The 26,118-nt window shown below is 35.5% G+C and overlaps 1 protein-coding gene across 8 annotated transcripts in view; it reads left to right on the top strand.

Annotated features, from left to right (window-relative positions):
* The window catches only part of INSC (INSC spindle orientation adaptor protein), a 134,891-nt gene extending 109,132 nt beyond the window's left edge, over positions 1–25,759 (top strand). For all 8 annotated transcript variants that reach the window (XM_072039333.1, XM_072039331.1, XM_072039332.1 and 5 more), the window contains 6 exons: positions 4,343–4,514; positions 6,515–6,693; positions 18,438–18,504; positions 21,549–21,704; positions 22,374–22,450; positions 24,550–25,759. In XM_072039333.1, the coding sequence (XP_071895434.1) occupies positions 4,343–4,514; positions 6,515–6,693; positions 18,438–18,504; positions 21,549–21,704; positions 22,374–22,450; positions 24,550–24,678 (780 nt within the window). In that variant the 3' untranslated portion in view covers positions 24,679–25,759. The remainder of the gene's footprint in view (positions 1–4,342; positions 4,515–6,514; positions 6,694–18,437; positions 18,505–21,548; positions 21,705–22,373; positions 22,451–24,549) is intronic.
* Positions 25,760–26,118: the final 359 nt, after the last annotated feature.

Below are 26,118 nucleotides of genomic sequence, written 5' to 3'. Positions count from 1 at the left end.
TGATCTTGGAGGTCTCTTCCAACCTAGATGATTCTGTTGTAAAAGTTAAATAAGAATTGTATGCCTTCTTCAGCTGCAAAATAAGTTTAAAAAAGTCTTATGTAGAATACACATTAGCCTTGATGATCAGGAGTTCATTTCATGAGTAATAAGTCATCAAAATAAAGGTATATGGATTCTGTTGAATGCCATTTTCGATGGAATTGTGGAAGAGTGGAGCAACTTCATGATTCATGCAGCAGTCTGGGAAGTGAAGTATATTGTGTTCACAGAATGCTAAGCCAGGGATTCAAATAGTTTTTGAATATGATCATTTTTCCTTCCTTCCTTTGTTTTTCTCTCTCTCTCTCTCTCCATCCCATACATTCTAGTGTTTCCATTCAGACTGCTAATGTTCATCTCTCCTTTTAGTTATTATCTTCCAGATTCAAACTGGGAGGCACTACTATACAGCATGTGTGAAAGGATAAAACTAATATAATAAACATAACTTTGATCTGTTGGTGCTTGACTGTTTGGTGCAGCCTCTACTTTCAAAATACTCCTCTTACCTTCTGAGAAGGCTGAGACAATGTTTGAGAAGTGATCCCCCCAAAATTCATCTTCTGCTGTTGGGGTTTTATTTTCATGCTTGCTGTCTCACAGCTGGATCTCAACATTTCCCCTTCATTCTGTCATGTATATATATATATTTATTTTTTACTGTTTTCCTGTAAAATCTGTTTTTTAACCTGCTGGTGCTGCTTACCAGAGGCACCCAGCAGCAGGCTGGATAGAGTTACCCACACATTTGATGATGGGAAAAAAGCTGATAGCCTGTGAGGCTCTCTGATCTCAACAGGATGACTTGGACATCAATTCAGAGAACTTTAAAAAGCCTTGAGAAAATTTACCAATATGTAGAGCTCATCTGAGCATTGAGAGGACAAACAAGAATGTGGGAGAAAGTCATTGTATGAGAAAAGATCTTCAGCAGTATTTTATACAGCTGAAGACAGGCATTATTGGAAAGAAGGGAAGAGGTCTTCGTTCTCAGAGTCAGCTGGAAAACCTGTCTTAAACCTCCTTTCAGAAAACGGAGTTAAGATGTGCACTGTGTGTAATATAGTCAGTAAAGTCAGGAAGTCAATAATGGAATTCATTGCAAGTTCTGTACTGCTATCTTTATTAACTGCTAGGATTTAATTCAAGCTAGTTCAACCATGTTAGCAGATGCCTAGTTTTATGTAATATTTTTAAGAGAAAGAACAGGTATACTGAAGAAAGAGGGCTGCCCTAGAACTCGTTCGTTTCTGTTGCCGAGGAAATAAATGATTTCCCTTCAGAAGACTTGATCTATGCAGTTAAGTGGTCACGTACTTATTTTGCCACTTGGATGAAGTTTACATAACAGAGCTATGCTTATAAGAATGTAAGTTCCTGGCATTTTTCCAGTTATCAATATTGAAACATTAGTGATCAAGCATTTACTGAACACCATTCCTCAAATGCAGGGTCTCCACAGCATCTTGTTGCATTCATGGAATTCATTTATTTGCTTTATCTGGCTAACTGGTTCTTTTGTATTGCCAAGGTGATGAACAGATTTGACATTTAGCTGATTACTTCACCAAAATTAAACAGAAAACAGGGCAGTCATCCAAAGTTCCTTTCAGTGTGAAAGCTAATTATAAAAATGCTTTGAGCAGCAATTTCTTTTTGGATGTTAAAGTGCTTTTATTAGATTGTTCCCCTGTCATTTTAAAATTTATTGCTGGACACTTATAAATGGGGTTGCCTGATGGAGCAGAATTATTTTATCTTCTATATTTAAGATAGGAGCCAAAAGAGTATACAGCAAATTTTAGGCAGAATTTGTTACTATTTTACAGGATTCTGAATAGAAAGGAGGAAAACTAAATAGTGCTGGCCTTTATGGATAAAAATAAAGTTTATATTTTATTTTTATGCTGAAGAACAACATATATCCACTTCTATTTACAATTCAGCAACTGTCTATTTCCACAAACAATTAGTTAAAAAAATCAAATAAGTAATTTAGAAGTTGAGTACAGACTCTGTATTTTTAGCAGCTTGTGTTTCATAGTGTAGATATAAACAATCAGTGCTGATGGAAAAATCTAACCTTGTACTTGTACCTCTTTCATAAGCCATTACTGGTTCTGAAATAGCACAAAACCACTCCAAAATCATTTTGCTGAGGTCATTGAATAAGAGTTGGCTAAGTGAATTTCAACTTTAAATTTAGGGCTGAAGAGTACCAAGATCTGTTACCAGCTCTTAGAAGAAGCTTCTTCTGAAGTGTGTGTGTGTGTGTATATATATTTAATGCCTTGAAGTATATTTAAAATTTTATTCTGACTTATTAGCATCCTTCAGACTCCAGACAAGGTGTGATATAGGGAGGTTTCAAGGTGACAAAATTGAGGAGTTTTGCATATGATATTGTCTAGCACACATTGGCTACTAAATCATCTTGTGAGGACATGTATTAATTCTTGACACTGAGATCTATTAATATACCTTGAAGCCAAAAGAATTATGTGAATCTGCTGTTTCAAACTGTAGAATTCTGCCATAACTAGGAGGAAATATTTTGCTATAGGTAGATTAATGTTGAAAGGTTGTCAAGAATAAGTTTGGTGTTGAAAATTTATTCTTCCTCTTCTTGCCAGTCCTTTCAGTTTCTGTACTAAATCCCATTTGTAATCTGCACGAAAAATAGAGATATAATTTCTTTTGCATTTCTTTATGTTCTTAGGGTTTCAATGATATAGTCTATTGCCTATTAAAAAGTGCATCCTACAGAATAATCTTCCAGGGGGTGATTTTTGCTTCCATCAATCTGAAAGCTTTTCTTATAAAACATAGTAACTGTTGGTGCTTATCAATAATTTAATTAATGCTCATTGCGAGATAGCTAATACAAGGTAACTCCACTTTCTCTATTAATAAGTTACAAAAATGTGAATACGAATTTTGCTAAATATGCTTTGTGGAAAAAAAAAAAAGATAGGTCTTAAGAAGCATGTGCTGAGGAAGCTTTGAATAGACAGAGAATGCAATCTGAACAACAGGCCTATGAAAGACTCTTGGTGAGTGTATAACGTGTTTGGTTTTATTTGAAAAATAAATTTGAAAAACTTTATTAAAGTATATTTCAGTGCTAAGCCTTTTTAATTTCTCTTTGTATTTATAAAATGTCTAAGTAACTTGTAAGACAATTACAGTCATTTTTCAGAGCTTCAAATAAATAAAGATTGGTCTTAAAACTGTTGCTCAGTGAAGCTTGTAGAAGCTCTGATCATTTGTAAACTGATTTAAAACTGTAACTATAAACCTATAGTACATTAGCTATATTAGCTATGTATTTATATTAGCTATATAAAGATTTTGATTAGTGAATTTATGTGGATTTGACATTACATGCATCTTCATGCTCTCTGTCCCCTCTTAGCACATCTACCTATATGATGAATTATACAGCAATATGTTAAACCTGGGGAGAAACATAGTGCTGTTAATTTTGAAAGTTCTTAAGTTATGTCCTTGTCTACAGACCTTCTTTTCCTGGGTTGGTTATTAAGAGATGATACATATCTACAGTTTAAGCTATCCCATTGTCTATACTCTGTCACAGTCTTTCATTGTGTCAGTGGGTCTCCTATAATCCAGAATAAAATGTGCATATATGATGTATTTGCCTAAACTGCATAAGGATTTAGTTTAAAATACTATACTCTAAAAATATAAATCCATGTCCATTTTACTCGTGTTTCTGTTTCTCTTCTGAATATGCAATCCTAGTTCGAAATTGACACCCATGGAAGCTAGCTCACCAGCTGGAGTTTGACAGGTCATGGTACTTTCTGATCGTGTGTTTACTTTGTGATACATTCAGTAAAATGTGGCAAAAAAGTCTGCCTGTGAAGAACTTACTGCACACTTAAGCTTGAGTCTTACAATGGGACACACTTGAATGAATGTAGATGTGTCTTTGGCAGAGTAGCTGTTAACATTTGCTTATCAGAGTTTATTTTTGGAATAGTGCTTTAGTTGAGACTTCTATCAGAAGAGACTTTTTGTTTGACCAAAATCAGTTCAGTAGAAACATTATGGGAGAAGGAAACACAAGACTTTTTTTGGTCAACAAACTTTTATGTTGAACTTACTTTTATTTGCTAAATTGAAATTTATGTAATAAGTGCAACAAGGTTTAAGTCAATTTTAAAAATGAACTGAGTAGTTTAGCCACAGCTGAGAAAAGAGGACTTAAACACCTATTTGGTTGCAAAAGTATTTCTTGGAGTAATTCCAATCTGTACCTCTTGTTTCTCCATAGGTTGATGGGATACTGTGCCTGACTGACATTCTTACTGATAACACCCATTCTGAAGCCACTCATGCAGAAGCAGCAGCAGTAATTGCACAGATCACATCTCCACATCTCACGTTCACTCAGCATCTCAGCAGCTTTCTAGAAAATATGGAAGAAATTGTAACAGCGCTTGTTAGTAAGTTCTTTATGCAATTTTTGAGTCTTTCCAGTTAAAATAACAGATTGAGGGTAGGATTCTTCCATTAGCAAGATTCTGTGAAAAGAATGTTTGCAATTTTTTCCTCAACAGATAGAAGAACTTGGTCATTTTTAACCCTGAAGCAGGACATTCTGCAGTTACTTAACTTTTACTCAAACATGGACTGGAGTAAAAAATATTATGTATAGCTGTAAAAAATAATATTCATGTGAAATTCAACCATTAAAGCCACAGAAGGAACTTAGCCAAATATCCTCCTGTTCCATGTTAGTCTCTAAAATGGAGTTTCTAGTAGTTGCCAACTTTTATGGCTGTTGTGTTTTCTAAAGTTGCTCATCACTACATCTACGTTTGTACGATACTTCAGAAAAAAAGTATAATGTAGTATAATATATAGATATTGTTACAGGAAAATAAAAGTTCCTGTCTTCCTTGCCTAGGCATCTCATCTATGGTAAAATAATGTAAAGTTAACAGCAAGCTTTTCCTTAACCTTTTGTCAGTGAGGATACTTCATGAAAATAAGATGAAATTTCTCATGACTTTCTAGAGAGAAGAATCTGTTATTTGTAGCACTGTGCTCTATCCCTTTCAAATACTAGAGGCTTTCAGTCAGGTGTTCTCTCTCTGGCCATTCAGATTTTCTCAGAGCTTCATACTAGAAAGTCCAGTTTGGTCATTTAGTTTGATTTCCCGTGATCATTACATTTTACCCAGATATTTCTCTACTGAGCCCAATGATTACAGTTAAACTAGAGCACTTCAATTTTCATGATGTTGTTATTATTATTATTATTTAATGGAATAAGAAAAGAATTTAGTGCTACTGCTTGAGGATTCTGCAGTGGCTAAGAATTATCTGAGATGTGCTCAAACATTCTTGGGTATTCCTAGAGATAGTGCTGCAAAAGTCAAGGAAACACTTTTGTCTCTAATGACCAGTCTGCCCAGCAATAAATACTGAAGGTTCTGCCTTGAACCTTCTCTGAATCCAGTGGGTGGAATTAACTGTGCTGTGCCTGATTCTCCTTTAGCTAGACTACTAGAGGCATCTAAACTGACTTAAGTTGTTTTTAGAGGTTGTCACAACGTACCACAGTCAAAAGAGAACCTGAATAGCCCACCGTAAGGGATTAGCAGGTGGAGAATTTCCCTGATTCTCAGTGCTCAAGTTCCACATGAATTTAGTAACACATACTCTTCTCAAGATACGTGAGCATTAAAAATAGACCATGTGTAACTTTGGGAGAGCTTTTTCAATAATCACACACCGGTGTCCTTGTAATATTTATAGCTCAGCAATTGAATTACTGTAATATGTTGAATTTTTAAAACATGCTGAAATCTAATTGCCAGGTGATTCAGATTTTAGTTAAAATACACGTGTGCAAGGAATTAAAAGACAGCTGTGTCTTCAGCACTTCTTACTGAAGCTCGAAAATATGCAGGATGACTACAAAGGAATAAGTTTAGAGACATGTGTGCCTTGTTCTAAAGATCAGGATATATGGAAGAATTATTCTCTTATGGTTCACCTACTGTCAGATTTCTGCTTCCTCTATTTCATTTTATTTATATGACGTTGCAGGTTGAACAACATTCAGTGGAATGTTCTCTGTAGAATGATAAACTAGGTAGATCATCTCGTTAGTTAGATGAATGCTTAGGAAACACTTGGTGCCTAGGTTCATTTTTTCCATCTTTGCCTGCTTTTGGTGTCCAGAAACACAAGCATAAAAAAGGTTGCCTAATGTTAATAACTTATACAGTACCTTAAAATGTTATATACTGTATTTATGCTGCAATTAAAATGATTTCTTTTTTTGTCTTGTGTATTATGAACTTGGTCATAATTATTCTTGGTCGGATATTAAGATTACTAATGAAAATTGCAGATGGTTAAATGTTGCTTTGAAACAAACATGTTTTTGCAATGAAGGGATGACTTTTATTCATCTTATTCTCTGCATTCCTAGAACTGTGCCAAGAAGCCTCATCTGGTGAAGTTTTCCTGCTGGCTTCAGCAGCTCTTGCCAATATTACTTTCTTTGATACCATGGCTTGTGAAATGCTGCTCCAGTTAAATGCAATGAAGATTCTTCTAGCAGCATGTTCAGACAAACGCATAGTGGATACTCCGTATTCCCGAGATCAGGTGAGCAGTTTCTCAGCAAGATATCATGTCTGAGCACATTTGTGCAAAAGTCAGCTGGTTTCACCTCCATGACTGTTTTGACATACTCAAACCTAATTTGCTTTCTTGTCTTCCTTTTTTTTGGTTCTTTCTGACACATTGCTCTTTCTTTATCTGTTTATGTTGCTTACAAGGATTCAAAATGGTGGCAGCTTTAAATGTAATTTTTCAGAAAAATAATAGCTAATTCATAAGTTTCTAAGACACTAGGATGTATTTTTTTCCACCATGAAGATGGCCAAACGCTGACACAGAAACAGAGATGTTGCGGAATCTCTCTTTTTAGAGGTATTCAATATTTGGCTGGACAAAGCTCTGAAATAATTAAGATATGAATAGAGAATGGAACCTAAATAAACAATTTTCAGTTCTAAGAGGAATTAGCTCCAAGAGCTGAATAAGGATCTGATCCTCAGCCCATTGACGTCGGTAGGCTTTGAATCACGTCCTAACTGCATGGTAAATGGTTTGCAAATTCTTTTGGCAAAAGCAGATGATATAGTTTTGTGTTTCCTTTTCACTTTCTTTTTTTTTAATTATTTTTTTTTATTTTTTTTAATTTTTTAACCTGTAAAGAGACAGATCATTAAAGGTCTGTGCTAATGCACAAGAGGAAATTCTTTTGCTCCTGTCAGGCAATGCCATGTATGTTTTGGAGAAGCACTTCTTATTTGGCATCTCAGTTATGAATTTCACCTCAGTAGAGTATCTGAGAGTTTCAATAACTACTACTAAGGGGTGGAGAATGCTAGTCAGTTCTGTTAACCTACTTTGGTTTATGAGACATTGTGAATACAACTAAAAGCCCAGAATTCAGTCCTCAGAAGCCCATTCCCTTCCCAATTCTGGAAATGATTAATGGCAGGCTTGGGATCTGCCACAAAAAAAATAAACTCCGTGTACCTCTCTACAGGAGGTCAGGCCATGAAAATCAAGGCACAAGAGACCATAGAAACTCATTATTGGAGAGCTAGAGGGTTATCACAGGTGCTTTAGCTTGTATTAAGAGCAGTTTTCTATCTGAGAAGCATTTATGAAAACATGAAGTAAGCTGTAATTACCATACTTTGGTACAAACAAGGACCTCAGCCTTAGACTTGGTTGTTTATTATTTTTTTTTTTTTTGTTATTCCTCCTCTACTCTCATAATTTTGATTTCCTTATTTATTTACATTCTCATCTTAGTTCTGCCGTGAGTTTGCAATTTGCTCTGTGGGTAGCATAGCAAGCCTTTTCTTTGCATGAGGAAGGCAGACTTTAAGAGAAACATTTATGACTTTGTTAGGTAACAGACTAGTTAGAGGCCTTCTGCAGCTTTGCAGGTTGCAGGACATCTCATTAGCTAGAATAACAGAAAACTTCAGAATGGCTTCACTCCAAGAATTAAAATTTTATCTCCAGTAACACCTTGCATTCCTTCCTGGAATGAAAAGCCAGGTCAGGAAGGTGTGATGGATTCTGTGATATGCCACAGTAAGTTTCTGAGCTGTCTCCTAGCTTTTGAGCTGTTATTTCTGCAGCAATGGGACTGTGAAATGCTACCTGTGTGTCACTCTGTTACTGAGCACTGGTTGCTCAGGTGGAACTTAAGTGCTGCTCGTCTTGACTTTAAGAGCTGTCAGTGTTGCTAGTCAAGCAATTTTGATAAGGCAACAGCCTTAAGAGAATTCTTCCTTTTAAGTCCTGAACAAGTATGTATTTGAGTAGATTATTCACCTTTCAAAAGCGTACTTGTTTTAGTGGTATATTAAAGGGCAAGTTCCGCCAATTATCATACTTCTATGGAATATTTTGCATTTTAATTTGCTGCATGCCTAGTTGTTGCAATGGGGATAACATAGCCTTAGCTAGAGGGAAAAACAAAACAAAACAAACAAACAAAAAACAAACAAAAAACAACAACAACACAGCACTACTTTAGTTTTGTTACACATTTTTAATTTAGTAACACATTCTGTAGTGAACCAACCAATGTTTCCAAATACATTAGTCCTTTGGCATTCTTGTTGATTTAAGAAAATTTTAATTTGCTAAAATAGAATGAAGCATGCTCATTGTAAGCCAAAAATGGGAGAAAGATGGTTGATATGCAAGAAAGGAAAAGTGAGTCTTGTTTCCATCTGTGCAATTTTATATCATCTTAAAGTTGCAATATGCTCTTCCATACAGCCTTTGTAAGGACAGCTAGCACTGATTAGTTATCACCCTCCATGATGGTATAAATAGATAACATTCTGCTCAGGAGCTGGATGTCAGATGAATTCTTTGTTGACTACAGAAAGTATTTTCCTGCTTAGGCTCCTCCAATAGTAATTTGTCTTTTGACTTCTGAAAAGCTTTTGTGCACAAATAATGACAAACTTTTCTTATCTTCACTATCTGAAAACTGATTGACTTCCTCTTTCACTTCCCAGACAGTGTTAGATTAGATCAGGTAAGAAAACAAGAACTGAGGGCTGGTCTTGATAAAGAAGATAATCATTGTCAATTTTATAGCAGTTCGTGTTGCTTCTGTAACAGGCAGTGTTGCATCAGGATTTCTCAGTTTTATAACAAAATACTTTGTATGGGAGTTGACAGATAGAGCTCTGATTTCCAGATCAATTTAGCCTCTAGTTTTGGGTCAAAATAGATATGAATTTGCCACTTGTTCTTTGCTTACTGCAGTTACCTTTTTGTTTGCTTTTTTTTTTTTTTTTTTTTCCTCCTGGATAATGGAAAACTTTCACTAGAAAGGCACATATTCTTTCAGAAGGCTTCATACCTAAATTCATGCAGTATTATACCTGTCTAATATATACAGTCAGATGTCTTAATGGAGATAAAGCATTGTCAGAAGAAGGGTTTTAACCAAAACTCTTGTCATTCTCGGCCCCCTTTATTCTAACAATCATCTTAGACTCTACGTAGAAAAATATGAAATGTATATTTGTGCACAGTATATTTATGTATAATAATTTTTTTCTCTGCATTCCCACTTGTCTCTTCAGTGTTACTAGCGTTCTCACCTTACCTGTGAAGTTGTGAAGGTAAAGTCTAACAGCTTCTGATCTTCTGTTATTCAGGCAGACAAAGAATTAATGTGGAGTGAACACATCAATTTTAAAGTGGTTATTTCTAGGTCTAAAATAAGTGACTTTTTTTTTTTTTTTTTTCAAAAAAGTTTTATGTGGAGAAAGGCTTTTAAACTGGAAGGAAAAAATGGAAATAGTTACTTTTTTTTTTTTTTTCCCCTGCTGAATGCTTTCTGGTTTTCCTGGTGTTTGAGGGATGTTGCAGGCTCTGAAGCTATCTTCTCTCTCAGTTAAGATTTGAAGCCCTTAATATTATTATTCTAGGTTCCAGATATTTTTCTCTGATCCCTGATTTTTTCAGGTCATTTATTTCCTTTTGTTGCCTTTTTCCCCCCTTTTTTCCTCTCACGTGGAAGCTTGCAGGGTCAAAAAGAGAGGAGAGAGAGATGCTACTATAAGATCAAGAAGTCCAGATTTTTAAATGTTACCTAGGTTCCAGTGAAAGAATTTCTTTAACAGAAAAGTATTAACAGGACTTTTAGACTTTTGAAAGTCCCTGCCTGAATAACAGGAGCTCACAGAACTACTTCTCAACCAGAGTTTCTTGAATACTGGGGAACTTATTACACCTTGCCAACTGTTTTTTGTTTCTGCTTGTTAAGACTGGAACTTCTGACTCCATTTTTTTTTTTTTTTTTTAATTGCTGTCCAAATTTTCCCATATGTTTGAAAGCCAGCATGGACTAACAAGAACATGGGTTAAGAATGGAGCTTGAATCATGCAGTCCATGTTAGGTGCCCACCTTTCTTACATCTGACAGAAGTAGGAGACGAAATTATTGCTGGTCACAGAGGAAGGCAGTTGATGAAGAGTCCTCCTCACTTATGCTTTTGAAATTGTAGGAGCAAAAAGAGGTTGGAAGGGGAGCTCCCTCTCCCTGTTGGATCAGGAGAGGAATATCCCTTCCACCACTGACCCATCAGCTGGTCTTTCCCAGAGAATAAATGCATGAGATACCCTGGGACTGAGTGACCTACGGCATGTTACACAAGCAGCCAGTGACAGGGTTAGGAGCAAAGGTTGGTGATCTGCCTTTATCAGGTTTGTCCATGAACTGTGGTTGGCAAACTATATAGTAAGATTGTGCAATCCTTTCTAGCATTTACTTGCTAGACCACATTGAGAAAACATATTTTCAATGAATATAGCTTGAAACATAGGTGATATGTTACAAAATAAATATGTTACATGCCTTTCCCTGAACTTTAACCATGACATTATATCACTGATATCCTGGTTAATTTTCTATGTGAGATTATAATTGCTTTCCTCTTGTCTGGCCCTCCCCCATCCCCCACCCACCCTTTTTAACTGGTTCTGTCTTTGCACATACAGTAATTTTAAGTATATAAAAATAATTGTGTGTATTGACTGTTTTTATGTGGTCAATGCTGTGGAGTGTTACACTTCGGGGGTCCAGCACTAAATCTCTTAAATCTTTTTGAGAGAAAATGCCTGTTTAGTTATAATTCTGCCTTCTGGATTTAGTCTTGATGCAGTATAAGGCAACATGCATCATTATGGAAAAGAAGGGGAACAGTTGGAAGAGTAAAATCCTAAAATTGTCATGTCAGCTGAAGAACTCTTTGCTATTCTTTCCTCGCTTAGTGTGGCTAGGGCTTTATTCCTAGGACCAATTCCTAATATTGTCCCTGCTCAGATTTTGGAGTACTAATTTAACTTCTCAGCGTTTCTGTTTAATCATCTGTAAAGTTGGGCAGACAGTACACTTGCTCAGTGTAAAGCCTCTCTGGAGGAAACATGCTATGTCAGCACGATTCATTGCAGTTTTTATTTTCTGTCCTTGCCTGCCAGGTTCACAGTACAATCAGACTGGTGCTATTTACTGCAAAAACTATAAAGAGGAGACTGCAGCAGGCTGTACCGATCATAGAGCTACGAGTCAGAGATGGTTGTGTGCATTTTGCTGCTTTTGTCTTGTTTTCATCACAAAAGGAGACAGTAGACTTCAAACAGCCTCTGACTCCTGCCATATGACCTGGTTTGTGGTATGTGCCCATTCACCATGTGACCTAAATGCAGGATGCATTTCCAGTGTGCTTCTTTAAAACAAAATACGTGAGAATATGTTTATCCTGCCTACTTAGCTTTTTTTACTCAGTGGTATGAAGTAAAGTAAATAAAAATCTAGTAAAGACATCCTTCGTGCCAAAGGGGAAGATTCCTTCAGTTTTAGCCTCTGATGCTCTGCCTTAGCTTTCTGAGACTATGGTTCCCTGACACAGTCTCAGAGTAGACCTGGACTTTGCCAGCAGATGCTGTCTCTAACTGCTATTTTTATTTTATGGGGATGTTTGCTTCTTCCAATCAGGTGGCAGAAAGACCCTGTTTGTCTAAGTATTTTGTCCCCTATTTTATCCAGGAAGAAAGCTGAATTTTAATCCACAGACAAGGCTATGTCTTGGCTATATCATAGCTATATTCCCAGAGAAATTTCCTACAGACTTGCAAAGTTTTTCCTTCAGTAGTATCCCAAAAGGTTAACTAGGCTTTATGTAACGATTGTAAGTTGTCCCATGGTGCATATACTCTTTTGCTGTCTCCTCATGGGCTGATATTGAATCAGAAATACTGTTTTAATTTACATTCAGAAACAAAGACTGTCTTGCTTCTGATTCGTTGTCAGATGCCCCTTTCTTCCTGAAGACAGGTATCTGTAACTTTGCTGACACAATCTGATTTATTCTTGTATCATCAATTCAAATGAATTACCAAGTACACATATAATATGTAGCAAAAATTAATTAGCAACAAATGGATCAGCCTTAAAGGCATAATTAACTAAGAAGATTAGCAATTCTATATTAATATATTTTGCTACTTTTTTAAAGGATTTGGTAATTCTTATTTTGATCTTGTGTCTTTTGGTTTATGTTGGGATTCTTACTGAACAGTGTGCTTTTATTATCACTAATGGTGATAATCACACCTTCCACCTTTCCAGATATCCATTCTTGCCCTAAATGAGGTAAGTTAACCTCAAATGTGGAAGATATTGGCCCTTTAACAGCCTGAAACGTGTGCTTTCATCTTCCAAATCCTACCGCATTTTTCTTCCTGAATAGCTGGCTTCACACTAATAAGAAACATTTGAAGATCATCTTAAATCTCCTGTTCATGGTAGGTTATCTCAAGCAGTAAAGAAGCCTTCTGTTTCTTTGTGGTTTTTAGGTTTAAAAAACTTTATTACCTAAAGCATTTGAGATTTATGTTCTCAGTGTATCTGAGTTTATAACAAAGCATTTTGAGTTAGTTTTCACTTCTGCAAGAAATGACCAGTACCTTTTTTTACTGGTTAGTGAACAGTAGTCACAATTACTTGTTTAGAAAGACAAGTGTTGTATGATGTTAGTCGTTACATTATTTAAGCAGGAGAATCTCCAAGCTGACTTGAATGGAGGTTTGAGAGGTTTTGAAAAACACTATTTTACAGGTTCTTAACCATAGTTTCTCAAATTTCTCCCACTCTTGATCTGTAAGTCCTAAAGCTCCGTGCAACCTCAATGACAGAAATGAAAAGGAAGGTTCACTGTTCATAAACTCAGTGTGTGGAAGGAAACCATGTGGAACTAAAAACGCTTTTCAAATGATAAAAATAGATTTTCTTTATTGGAGTAGCCAATGACATTAACACTGCCAATTATAACAATGGATAACATTGTCACTGCAGAGGCGTGTGCCTGCATTTATTATCTGCTTACTTATTCTGCTTATAGAAATAGTGAATTTTAGTCAGGTTTTTAATTTCCAGGGCAACTGTGAGGCTAACTGACTTTTGAAAGTCTGAAATCTCCATTATTTTTAAGTGCATTTATTTATTAAATAGAGAACACTTCCATGGATCTAGATGGGAGCCCCCTTGCTAAATTCAAAAATAACAAAAACGTCTATAATTATTTCACTAGCATATGGTTTAAAGGTGAATTTTCAATGCTCTTAATTTTAGGTATAGTTTTTAAATTCTGAAAATGAGATCATTATTCTCAGTTTAACCTTGTGAAAAATCATGCTAATCCTAATGGGAGTAGGTGCATTTTAAGATTTTGGTAATTTGGTGCCTCTTCTCAAGGTGCTAAAATAGAAGCATTTCTGACAATTCTCTTCCTAGCATTTTGTGTTTTACTTCTCACTGTGACATGCTTTAGGTGTGCAGTGCATAGCACATATTAACAGCTGGGTGGTGAATACAGGGATAAACCTCAGAGGCCTGTTCTACTGGTTGTTTTTAGTAGTGCATATCATGTAACACTGACTGGAATTATTCAGCTTTCGTGTTGTGGTACGTGACAATTAGGCAATTTATTACTAAGAAAAATTAAGAACTGAAGAGCTCACACAGTGCAATTTACCATAAAGATTAAGAGGTAACTTGCTAGACACTGAACTCAGGTAAATAAGCTAAGCTCTTGATGTGACAAAGAAAGAATGAAAAAGAGCCACGTAACCAAACCAAACCAAAAAAAAGAACAAGAAGAAACAAATATTAAAATTAAAACTAAGCAGTTACAACCAATATGGGGGGAAAAATATTAAGGGAAATGGCAGGTTCTGCATTTTCTATATCATCATATCAAGACAAAGTCTTGCTTAAAAATGATACCGGGGTAAATATATCTTACACAGATAAGTAGTCTCATAAATGAAAGATCCTGTGAACACAGGAAGTCAGCTTGGGTGTTGTAATGCTCCTTTGTAGACAAATTTGCTTTTCTGCTTGTATCCTGAGTATTCCTTTGTAAAAGTTATGTATTTTGCTTTACAAAGAAGCAAGCTCTACAGTGGAAATCAATTAGAGTTTTAAAAACTTCCAGAAGTTTAGATGAACATAAATCTGGATGTAGACTACTACTTACTTTGCTCTGCATGGGATCTGTGTATCTGAATTCACTCTCTCAACATGCAACAATATATTTTTATTTTTCAGCTCCTCCAAAACTGTCCTCAGTGTTTTCTTTACCTTGTAATATAGCATAGAGTGAAAGAAAGACAGACCAGTGGTTTCAGGCACAGTATAACAGACATAGTTTTAAACTAGTGACAAAGTGGAAAGGTCTGAATTGTATGGTCAGTCATTTTACCTTCTCCAAGCAGTATCAGAAAAATGTCTATCTTTCCATATGGGAGTATTCTTAAATAGTTTAGCAGTAAGTGAATTTTTCGGCAAGAGTTTCTCCTCCTCCTCCTATACTTAATGATGTCATGTTGATGGCACATCTAACCACGGAACAAGGCTTATGGATTTTTATTTCTTTTATTAACTTATTTTTTATAATTCTTTTCCTATGCACCCCATGAATTGGAAGGCTGAATTCTGCATCATTCCTTAGTGCATCCAATAGAGATCTAGACTCTGAGACCCCTGACTCTTCAACTAGCATCTACCCATGGTTTTAGGGCTACCAGTTCTGCAGAGAAAGCTGCAGTCACCGGGGTTATAAAAAGTCTTCCTGCCATTAGAGAAAAACCTCAAATTTTTGATCAGTCTGGACAACAGAGACCAGAATATGGACTTAGCTTGGGTTAGTCTATTGGAGGGATCTGCAATATTAGTACAGATAACAGAGATGCAAGGATCAGGACCTAGCTCCAGGACATATCATACATATTGACAATAGATTATGAGATCAAGTATTACATTAAAAACAATCCACATATGATGAAGCAATATTGTTTGTTTGTTTTCTGGAAAAAAATAATTTACAGACTTCATATTTCAGTATATTGCTAGGGTTAGTGTAATTTGCAGTCTTCAGAATATAGTTTCTCCCTGGTGTCATCGCAACAACAGCTGCTCAGAGGTTCTGTGTGCTGTTGTCAAGGACAACCTCTATTTTGTACTTTAAGCTTTAGAAGGTCATTGTGTGGCTTAGGAATCCAGAGACATTCCAAGAATCCTAAACCAGCACAGGTACCAGTCCTTTATAATCTTGGAGAGTAGTCTTGTTCAAGATATTTCTTTAAAAAATAATGAAATTGATATAGAATATTGCAGTGGAATACTAGAGCTCCCATGTTAAATATTTTCATTTTATTTTAATTCTTAAATAATTAAAAATGCTTTCTAAATTCTTTCACTTCTTTCACTATCAACATTTTTTTTTTCCTAGTAATTTTTGTCCATTTTCCCCATGGCAATAACTTTTATCTTTGTATGCTCCATGTTTTACAATAACATCTGAACTGGTTTAACAATTCATCAGGGCTTCACAGTTTTGTTTGTTTGTTTGTTTGAGACACTTGCCTAAGGGTTTTTGGAATTTGGGGACAGATAATGGGAAAAGAAAGGCTTAGATAGAGACTGCAGCATGAGCCTAAGCATCATTAGACAAAAAGAATCTACACTGGGAGAGATGCCGCTGGAAAAGTTCTGTTTATGGTTTGCAATCAACTCTAAATCCAAAGGAAATCTTGCTTCATTAATACCAGTGCTCAAAGAAGTGTTGCTCTTCAAAGCAAAATGAGTCTACATACAAGTTTGTTTTCCCCTAGAGGGTTCATCAAGGAATTAAACTTCCTTGAACTCTGGTCTCTATTACAGAGGAAATTTTCATGTAAGCTGCATATATAGTGAATTCTAAAATAGGCAAATATAGGAGAAATAAAATCTTAAGTCAGCTCTATTCACCTTGCCTCTTATGTGTTTATGTTATGCTATTTCATGTTTACCTTGTTTACGTCACAGGAAAACGTGACATTTTGGGAAAAGAAAATCTATCCATATGAAGTATGTTAATCTATAGTTTAACTGCCTTTAGAATCCTAAGGTGTTAAAAAGCAATTTAGGTAAAACCTGGATGTTATTGATAAGAAGGGTCTTACATAAACCTTTCTGGACAAGGCTACATACAAAACCTTTAGACTAGTTCATAAATACATTGAAAAATAAAGGGGCCATGTAATCAACACAAAGGAGTCTGAAGTCTAAATGTAACCATCACTCAAATAATTTTTGGTGTCAAAAGATATACACAAAATATTTTTACATATGAAAATACTTATTAGACAAAATAACTTGAAGCGGTGGAATAATTGGCACATATTCAAATTGTGGTTAATTGAATTCTTCATCTGTGGCTTAGAGAGCCACATGAGGTACATATTCTGCATAGAGGAAGTAATTTTCATTAACAGGATATAATTTAGAATGAGAAAACATATACACTCTGCCTGAAACAGTGTTAATAATTAATATGGAATAAATACATAGACCTAGACTGAGTTACCATATTTCTACCTGTCACTCTTTAGAGTTTCAGCAACTCATTTGCATCCTAAGTACATATATTTATTCAGAGAGATGACACTGTAACACTGACTTCGAAAGTGGAAGACCTTTATGTCACATCATTGAAAATGAGTCATCCTTGTTATTAAAATGGCAAAGTGAGATCAGAACTGTGATTTGATCTACTTACATCTGTCTAAGAAGTTTGCTTGTTTGTGAGCAAGTGCTATACAGTTAAGTCGTAACCAGTTCTCAAATTGATCATTATTTTTGAGGCTGATCAGTATTTCTCAACTAGAAAACAGTAACATTTTAAGGAAAAATATTATTTCTGCTTTGTGTTATAATGATATGTCACATTTATTATTTGGTCTCTCACATGTGCTGTTAATAATGAGATGTATTCTCATGTAGGAAGTGATTTATTTGAAGACTAAAGAATAAAAGACTATTGTGCAAGATTAATGAAAGAAACTATACAATATCAGTGAAGGAGATGACTGCAAGCCAACAGGTCTAAATGATCCAGGCTCTGTCAGTGGCTGCTGTATCACTTAAAGCAAGCTGTATTGCACCTAATCTTGAAAACAGTTAATACTATTTTGGATAAGAAATTCCATAAGTTGTGACTTCACAATGTGCTTCTCTTGGTGCAAAACCTAATTTTGATCTTAGCTCAGGAAACATGTAAACAGACTCTGAGGACCAGCTCTGGTTGGGACAGTGCTCTAATGCACATAATCTCTGTGCATGTTAATAAGATTTTAAGACTGAAAAATACTCCTTAAATAATCATGTGAATTATGGCTGAAATCTTCAGATCTTTTGTGAGTGTTCCTCAAAGTTTAAGCCAAACCCTGAAGTAGAATGGTAGCAGTAATGTACCGGTACTGAACGTATGGTATGTGCTAGTCCTTAACCTGTCCTGTGAGCATTGTCTGTGCTGGAATGGGACTGCAGGGCTGGCTCCTGAGTACGGGCAGCTCTTGGCTGAATTCTTTGTAGAACTCCCTTTTTTTTTTTTTTTTTTTTTTTTTTTTTTATATATATAAATGCTTATCTTCTTCTGATTTGACCACTGAAACAATTTTTCTGCTGCATAGAACGCTCTAACATACTTCTCTGCATCTCTGCATGAGTATAGGAGTGTGAGAAAAAGAAATATTATTTTTCTTGTTGTCTTGGTTTCAATTGTCAGCCTTACGTAAGAGACCCCTGAGAAACCAGAGGTGGGAATAGCCTGTTCTCCTACAAGAACGCTTTTAATTTTTACCGTTTTTTTTTCATATTTCCGCCATACTAATTTTATAAATCACAATGCTATTTAGTTAGTATTTGTGAATGTAACACCATACTTAGTGTTTCCTTCTCTTTTTAAAAACAGGTGGTAACAATAATGGCAAACATGTCTGTCTTGGACCAATGTGCTTCAGAAATCATTCAAGGAAATGGTATGTATTTTGGCTGAATTACATTTTATGTGTGTTTGTGGAGAACGTTTGAAAGGAAAGGATTATTTACAAGGTAAAGGAGAAAGACTTCGCTAATAATACTTCACTTTGAATCTTGTCTCTGTTGGATGTTGCATATTGCTGCAGGGTGCAGAATGAGTCCTTGGGAGAGTTCTGTGTAACTGAAATAATTTACCACTGGTTTAGAAGACTTTGCATGTAAGGCCACATCGCTGATTCTGTGTGTATGTGCATGCTGTTTATTTGTAGATGCACAACGCAAGGTAGTATGGAAGAGTTTCAACATTTTTATTCTTATAATTACACTGTGTAAGGTATCAATTCTTACACATTGGAAGATATCATCTGATACAGAGCCATGTATAGTTTCTGTTCCTTTGTTCATAGGTATTCAGAGGTACAAATGTATTGGTTTTATTACTGAACAGCAGTTGCCCCCCGCCCCAGTCCTTTAAATATCATACTAGGAGAAATTCATGATATTGAAAAGAACTAGGTGTTATGGACCCACCAGAAGTCTGACCAGTTAGGTTAATAATTCTGTGGAAGACATATCTGCCTTATCAATATACTTACCAACAAATTCATGGCCAAGCAATATTGTAAGCTTTTTTCTTCACCCCTGTCAGTGGGAGACATTCAAATATTGTGAAGCTTCACATATATTACCTTTTCTGTTCTAGGCATATCCCTTCCGTAGTCTTTTAATTAATGTTTGTGTAGGAGTGGTTTTGAGTTTGGATCTATTTGAATCTTGTGATGATGGGTTTCAGCATCCATATAGAAGTGGGTCTTGAAATAGTCAATGTTATGTAATATTGGATTTAGTTCTTTATTATTTCCATATTTCAATGGAAAATTTGAGTTCTGCGCATACAAGTACAACTGGTAAGGATTATTTGATAGATGGAATCCATGTGTGCACAGAGGTAGTGTGCATCTGATGTCCTTGCTAAGGTGTATTTACGTGTGAAAATGTATTGCTGTTTGAGACTAAATGAAAATGTGGAGGTTGAATATATTTTGTTACCAAAGCACTTCCATCACAGATGTGTGCAATTGTACAAATTACATGACCTCCCTGTCCCATGTAGAAAATAATGCAGTAAGGGGGAGAAGACAGGTAAGTTAGCATGTAGGTTTCTTACACAATGTCTTTGTTCCATGGGAGTGGAGGGCCAGTCCTGGAGAGGGGTCATTTGGGTCCATATGCTGGTTTCTGTCATGCTCTCCATGTTCCTAGAGGTTGGGTGGGTGCTCCTGGACTTCTTGGTGCAGGTGCATGAGGTTTCCCTCCCTGGAGTCTTTCCCAGAAACTCTTGATGAGACCCTGACTTCCTCAGGTCTGTAGGTTTTTGTAATTATCAGATTGGGTAGAAAACACCCTGTTGGTGATTTCTGTTCAAGTTATATTTTTTTCTGACTTCCTGTTGTTAGCACCCAGAATCCAGATAACGTCCTGGAAACTTTTGCACTCCTTTTTAATTAACAAGTTGATCATGTAGTTTGAGGATCTATTTCCTTGAGCACAACATGAACTGCTTTGTTGACAGCTGTTTGATCATGTTCCCACAAGTGCAGAAAGATCATAAAAAGACAGCCAAGCGTGCTGTGCTTTGTAGGACCAGGACATTGCTGTTAACATGTGCAAATAATTGTGGAAATATTTGGGCAAGTTGTTGAATATTCATCACAGATTGCATTGGATCTGTGTGCACTCACACCACTGGTGAGCTGTAAGCATGACTTGGACCAAAATAAAAAAGAAGTATATAGTGCCAAAGAACCTGTTCTTCTTCCCAAAAGAAAACAGAGGTGTTCTGTTCCATCCTCCCTCAGTGAAACATTTAATTAATGGAAGTATGTATGAGATAAAGCAAAGTTTGCGTATACACTTCATGCAAGTCCACACAGAAGCATTTGCCCCCAGGCTTTCTAGAAGGGTTGGCACTCTTCTTGTGTATAAAAGCTTCTGTGTCTGACTAACACTATAATAATTAGATGCTGGTCAGAAGCCAGGTTTACGTATGTGCTACTGAGAGCGGTCTTCAAATCTTAGAGTCTCGAAGGGTTTTCTTCCCAATTTTGATTTTTTTTTTTTTTTTGGAAGGCAATTGATTATTATCTAGCTGCGTCATTCTGGTGCTAATTCTTTTAATTGTTTATGCAAATGTTCCAACTGTTAAAATCCTCAGATGCTACCTAAAGTAATCTGAATGCCTAATGGCATATGGAGTTTAATAGCACATAATTGTCCTTACATTTAAAATAATTTAGAAAATATAAACCAGTGCAGTCTCATCTGGTCTTGTCCTACTGCAATAAGAATATCAATTCCTACAGGCAACTGTAAATTGATTAAAAAAAATATGATATGGGTGACTGGCTGACATTGTCTCCTCTGAAATGAAGAATAGTCATAGTAAACTTCAAGAAGCAGAACTTCATCATTTGCCTCATCAGGGGTTTTTAGAATGCAGATTACTTTAAATAGTTTGAGACAGAAGGTTTTAAAGATTTGCTTAAAAATACGTAAACTGTAAAAACAAAAACAAAACAAAACAAAAAAAAACACCAAACTTTTATTTTCCTTTAATTCAAACATCACATAGAAACCTGAAATACGTTCTTACTGTTTTTTAGGTTAATGATTACATTTAGGTTAGTTTAGAAGCAAATAAAGAAATCATTTTGTTTTCTTAAATATTTTTTTATAGCCAGTGTAAAATAGTAACTACTGGACTCCAGTCAGGCTGTTTCAAAGCAGCCTGAATGGAAGAGGGAAGAGCTAGTGCATTTTCTAGTTCCAAAAGTTCTGTAGCTTCTTAGTGAAAACAAACTTCACACAGATTAGTTGTGCCTAAATACTGATGGCAAAGCTGGAGCCCACAGTTATGCATTCTTCGTGTACTATTCAGGCAGTAATTCTATTTACCTAACTTGCTTTTTCTCTTTACTTTTTTGGACTGATTTTATTTATTTATATTTGAAAGAGGCTAACAATGGCTCTTACATCCTTCTAGGTATTCAACTTTTAATGGAAATGCTCTTTGAAAAGTCATCTTCAGGAAATACAGCAGAAGTTGCTGCCTGTGAGCGAGTCCAACAGAAATCTGCGGTTACGCTGGCACGACTCAGCCGAGATCCTGAAGTGGCAGATGCAGCTGTAAAACTCAGCTGTAAGGATGTTTCACTAGCTTAATGAGACTGAAAACGAGGGAAGAACTGTCAAGGAGGAGCTCTTTTTATTTTTTAGCCTCACTTGGTACAGTTTGTGGAATAAGCTCCCTATAAAATCTGTTCAGAGGGTTAGGAGGTTCTTCTAAATGAACCTCTGGTTCATTTCCTAAAGGAGCCTGAGATGCAGCTTCCACTCAATGCATAGGTGTATCAGACTGTGACAACTAACCATGCTACCTCCTGCATTCCTTTACTTAAACCATGAATGGATACTTGTGCAGTATCCATCAATGAACAGAAAACTTGGACCCAAGCAGGTTCAGATGTGCTGAATCTACTGGGAGGCAACATGTTCTTTTGGCCGGAGTTTTTTAAAGGCATGTGGGGAGGATAGTTGGGGAAGGAATGGAATAATGATTTTAATTCTGAAGGAGCAACAGAGGTTAAAAACAATGCATATCTTTGTTTACAATTTACAAGTATTAATTGTGAAGTGCTAGCTCCATGGAAAGTCTCTTAAGTATTTGTACATCATCTTGGCATTGGAGGTAATATTTGGTAAGGAATGTAAATATTATACTTTTTGTTAAAGTCCTTTTATCCTTTTATCTCAGTTAACTAGTTTGTGTTTCTGAATTGTTTATCTCAATATTCTTTTGTGCATGCAGGTATTCCTCGCCTAATTAAACTTTGCCGATCACCAACTGAAAGAAATAACAGTGATTCTGTTTTAGTGGCATGTCTGGTATGTACCTTTTTATTGTGCCTATCCTGAAAAATGCATAAAATCCAGCGCTTTAGACTTCAAAATGCATAAGTATTGCAAAAAATGTTTTAAATTCATGCCAGGGCCTCCTGCTTTTCCCCTTAAGTATAATCCTGTACAGTCTCAGTTATTCTTCCTCTAATTGAAGTTTTAGGCGAACATGTGAAAAACATCTTCAACTTCATATTGTTGAGCACTCAACTTTGTAATTTAAAGCTTCAATAATTGTTAAATTCCATTCTCTGATGATGTTATCTTTGCCGAAATGAGCCTTGAATCACAGAGGTAGTAGCCCTTTCTGTGTGTGCGTGCACACATACAGATGCATATGCATGCAAATAAATAAAATAGCCAAAGAGAGTAATGGAGATTTGCTTTCACTACAGTCTATTTTTTTTTTTTTTCCTGTTTGAGTCTCTAAGACAACATAGAGCTTAGCCAAGGAGTGGCCAATGGAAGGTTAACACTGTCTCTGCTTAGGAGAAGAATCCTAGTTGCTGGCCCTATACTGCGTAGACTATGAGCCCCAGCCCGCTGCTGGAGTTGAGTAATTTCATGTAGTATGCTGCAAGAGGAAAGTGCTCTGGGGACATGGGTGAAGAATATTGCTTGACAGTGTTTTTATTTTTGTATTTATTATTTGTATTTATTTGTATTTATATATATATGTATATATACATATATGTGTATATATGTATATATACATATATATATGTGTGTATATATATATAATATATAATATATATTTGTATTATTTGTATTTATTTACTTATTTATTATGATAATGTTATTGTAGTGCCAAAGTAAATATTGGTGTTAATCAAAGCTACAATTACCTACCTTGCTTTGTATGTGTATAGGAGAAGTTTTTGTTCATTTAAGCAGGACCCATTCATGATGAAGAGGGTTTGAAAGTGATCGTAAGAAATACTGTGGTTATTCTGCATGTGTGCTGAAAAGACAGGTTTATCTTGTATGGCTTGAGCAGAGGCCACAGAGTGATGGCAGCAAACAAGACTGATTTTTCTATTGCCCTGTCTCACTGAGTTAGTGCTGCACATTCCCTGAATTCATATCTATTGATTGAGATGTTACCTGCCTATCCATCTCAGCATTTCTCTGGATAGTTTAGCAACTGCACAATGGCACTTTTCTGAAAAACATGGCAAAAATGTTGTGCTTGAAACAAATATACTGCCTTAGGCTCATATATATCATCACTGAGGTCCAAATGCTTGTACTTTTTAGTGGTTTTGGCTTAGTTGTTTACTTTTTGTGTACTTTGAAGCAGGTGATTAACTCTTCTGTTAATGTAGCATTGATAAACAGTGAAAGGATTGCTGATCACAACTATCGGACCTTACTAGTTTGAAGACAGTTTTTATTCTTGAAGAAAACTAGCTTGCTTTTCATTTGCATCTGTAGCGCTAGGTTGCTAGAAGGTATGTAGCTGTAATTTATTCTGTTGAGAAAAACAAGTAATGTCTTAAAAAGGGAGAGGTTAAACACAACAGTATTATCAAAGTAATTTGTATTATGCGGTTTCATAATCCTAACAACTGGCAGTTTTACTTGTTTCCAAATGGATCCCAAATGCCTTCTTTATACTATACTTCTGTCTAAAAGATCTGTTTATAGGCATTGCATAAAACTCCAATGGCAGACACTTTCTGAGTCAGACAGAAATTAAGACAAAAGCTGAGAATAGAATTGAGATACAGAGGGAGTGACAAACATGCAGCAAATCAGAGACACATTTACAATAGAAGTGCTCTAGCTGTTACCCATGTATTCTTTCCTTTAATGCCAAACTGTTCTTGCGCTCGTGTCTGAGAGTAATGTGCTTAGAAAGAATTGTCATTTAATGGCTGATTTTGAGGGGAGGTTCATCTGACCGATGAAGACACTAGTGAGAGATTTGGCGAAATTGTGAGAGTTTGGCGAAAGCGTCCGTAAACCTGAGTTGTTTAGTTTTTAGTCCTGGCTATTATTTGAAAATTGTTCCAATGAGTTCCTGCAATGAAGACTTTGTCAAAGCTTAATCCTTTTTTTTTTTTTTTTTTTTTTCTTTTCTGTAGGCAGCCTTACGAAGACTAGCAGTTATGAGTCCTGATGGACTTGAAGATTCAGATTTTCAGCAGCTAGTAAAGCCCAGACTTGTGGATTCCTTCCTGTTATGCACAAATATGGAAGAGAGCTTTGTATAAATGTGAGCCAAAAGCCTGAAAGCAAGTTATCCTTTGAAAAACAATAAAAATAACACACATACAATAAGATAATACATATTCAATTGTATTTAGTTTTAGTCCTATTGTTATTTATGACTTATTTATTTTAAAACCATGAATATGTGGTTCATGCAAATTTATTTCAGTGGCTTGCAGAGGTAATTTTTCTCAAATTTTCTTGATGTACCGAGACATGGCAAGAGAGTATCATTGCAATCTAACAAAATGTTGTTGTCATGTTTAGTAGAATTGAATTGAGATAACAAAGCCAAGGATTTGGTGCTAATTTTTTAAATGTTTCCAATAATGTTTTATTGCTGACATTTTTCTACAGTTAGTAAATTTTGCATTTTTTTTTTGGAGAAATGCGTTAATTTGAGGCATTTGTTTTTAGAAGAAAAATGATCCTGAATGCAGCAAGTATATACTTTGAAATGAATGGGATGTTACAGTCTGAGTCCAGTTCTTAATTTTTGTGATCTTCTAATAGAATTATGAAAATATGTAACTGGTTATCTGGGGAGGAAAAAACTTTTTTTTTCCAAGTACTGATTTGTAATGATGTTAGAGGACATTTTAAAGCTATATAATGATGTGCTGCATTATATAATACATAATTGCAGACAACTTTTATTTTATTTGCATGTACTGACATTTCCTAAAGAAATTGAAAGAATTCTAGAAAAATCTTCAAGAAATTAAATGCACTTCATCAGTAAGAAAGTATCCACATAAGATTTAGGATCATTACACATTGATCCTAAAACGCTTCTTTTCCAAGCATTCCAAGAACTGTAAAGTGAGTATATCCAGATATGTTTTCAATATTCAAGCTATTACTTTTTAAAAAAAATCTAGCATAAATATGTTAAATAATCAGAATAGAGAATTGTAACTTGAATTTCCACTTTGTTTTTTTTAACTAGTCTTGCAATTCTAAAGCTGTGAAACAGGGCTTTCAAGGGCTCTTGGAGGTGACAAAAGGAGATTTTACCAATAGATAACAAGATAAAGAATAAAGTTGATTTTTAAAATAAACCTCTTAAAATTCCTCTTAAAATTTGACTTTTTCTTTTAATCAAGAAACTATATACATTTAAAATTGGTATACCATCAGTATCTTGAGAGTGTTTTCTGCCTAGCTTCTCACAAAACACTCTGTAGATTATGAATATATGTGTAACTTTTTCTTGATGGCTCACAATTATTGCTCTGGATCATTTTATGATCAGGCAACTTTAAGGTACTAGGACATCTGCCAAAAAAGTAAGTACACTTCTTTATAGTACTTACTTTGTAGATACATTAAGCAACTTAATTCATTAATGTTTATTTAGTATTACATAGTGTTTAGATGAAAGGCACCAGGAAATTGCTAAACTGTGATTGCTTTCCAGATTTTCTTTGTCTGAGAAATCT

This window comes from Anas platyrhynchos, chromosome 5, assembly GCF_047663525.1.
Source record: "Anas platyrhynchos isolate ZD024472 breed Pekin duck chromosome 5, IASCAAS_PekinDuck_T2T, whole genome shotgun sequence".
NCBI classification, from domain to species: domain Eukaryota; kingdom Metazoa; phylum Chordata; class Aves; order Anseriformes; family Anatidae; genus Anas; species Anas platyrhynchos.
Note: the sequence above shows the minus strand (reverse complement) of the source record. Positions and strands in the feature narration are given on the sequence as shown.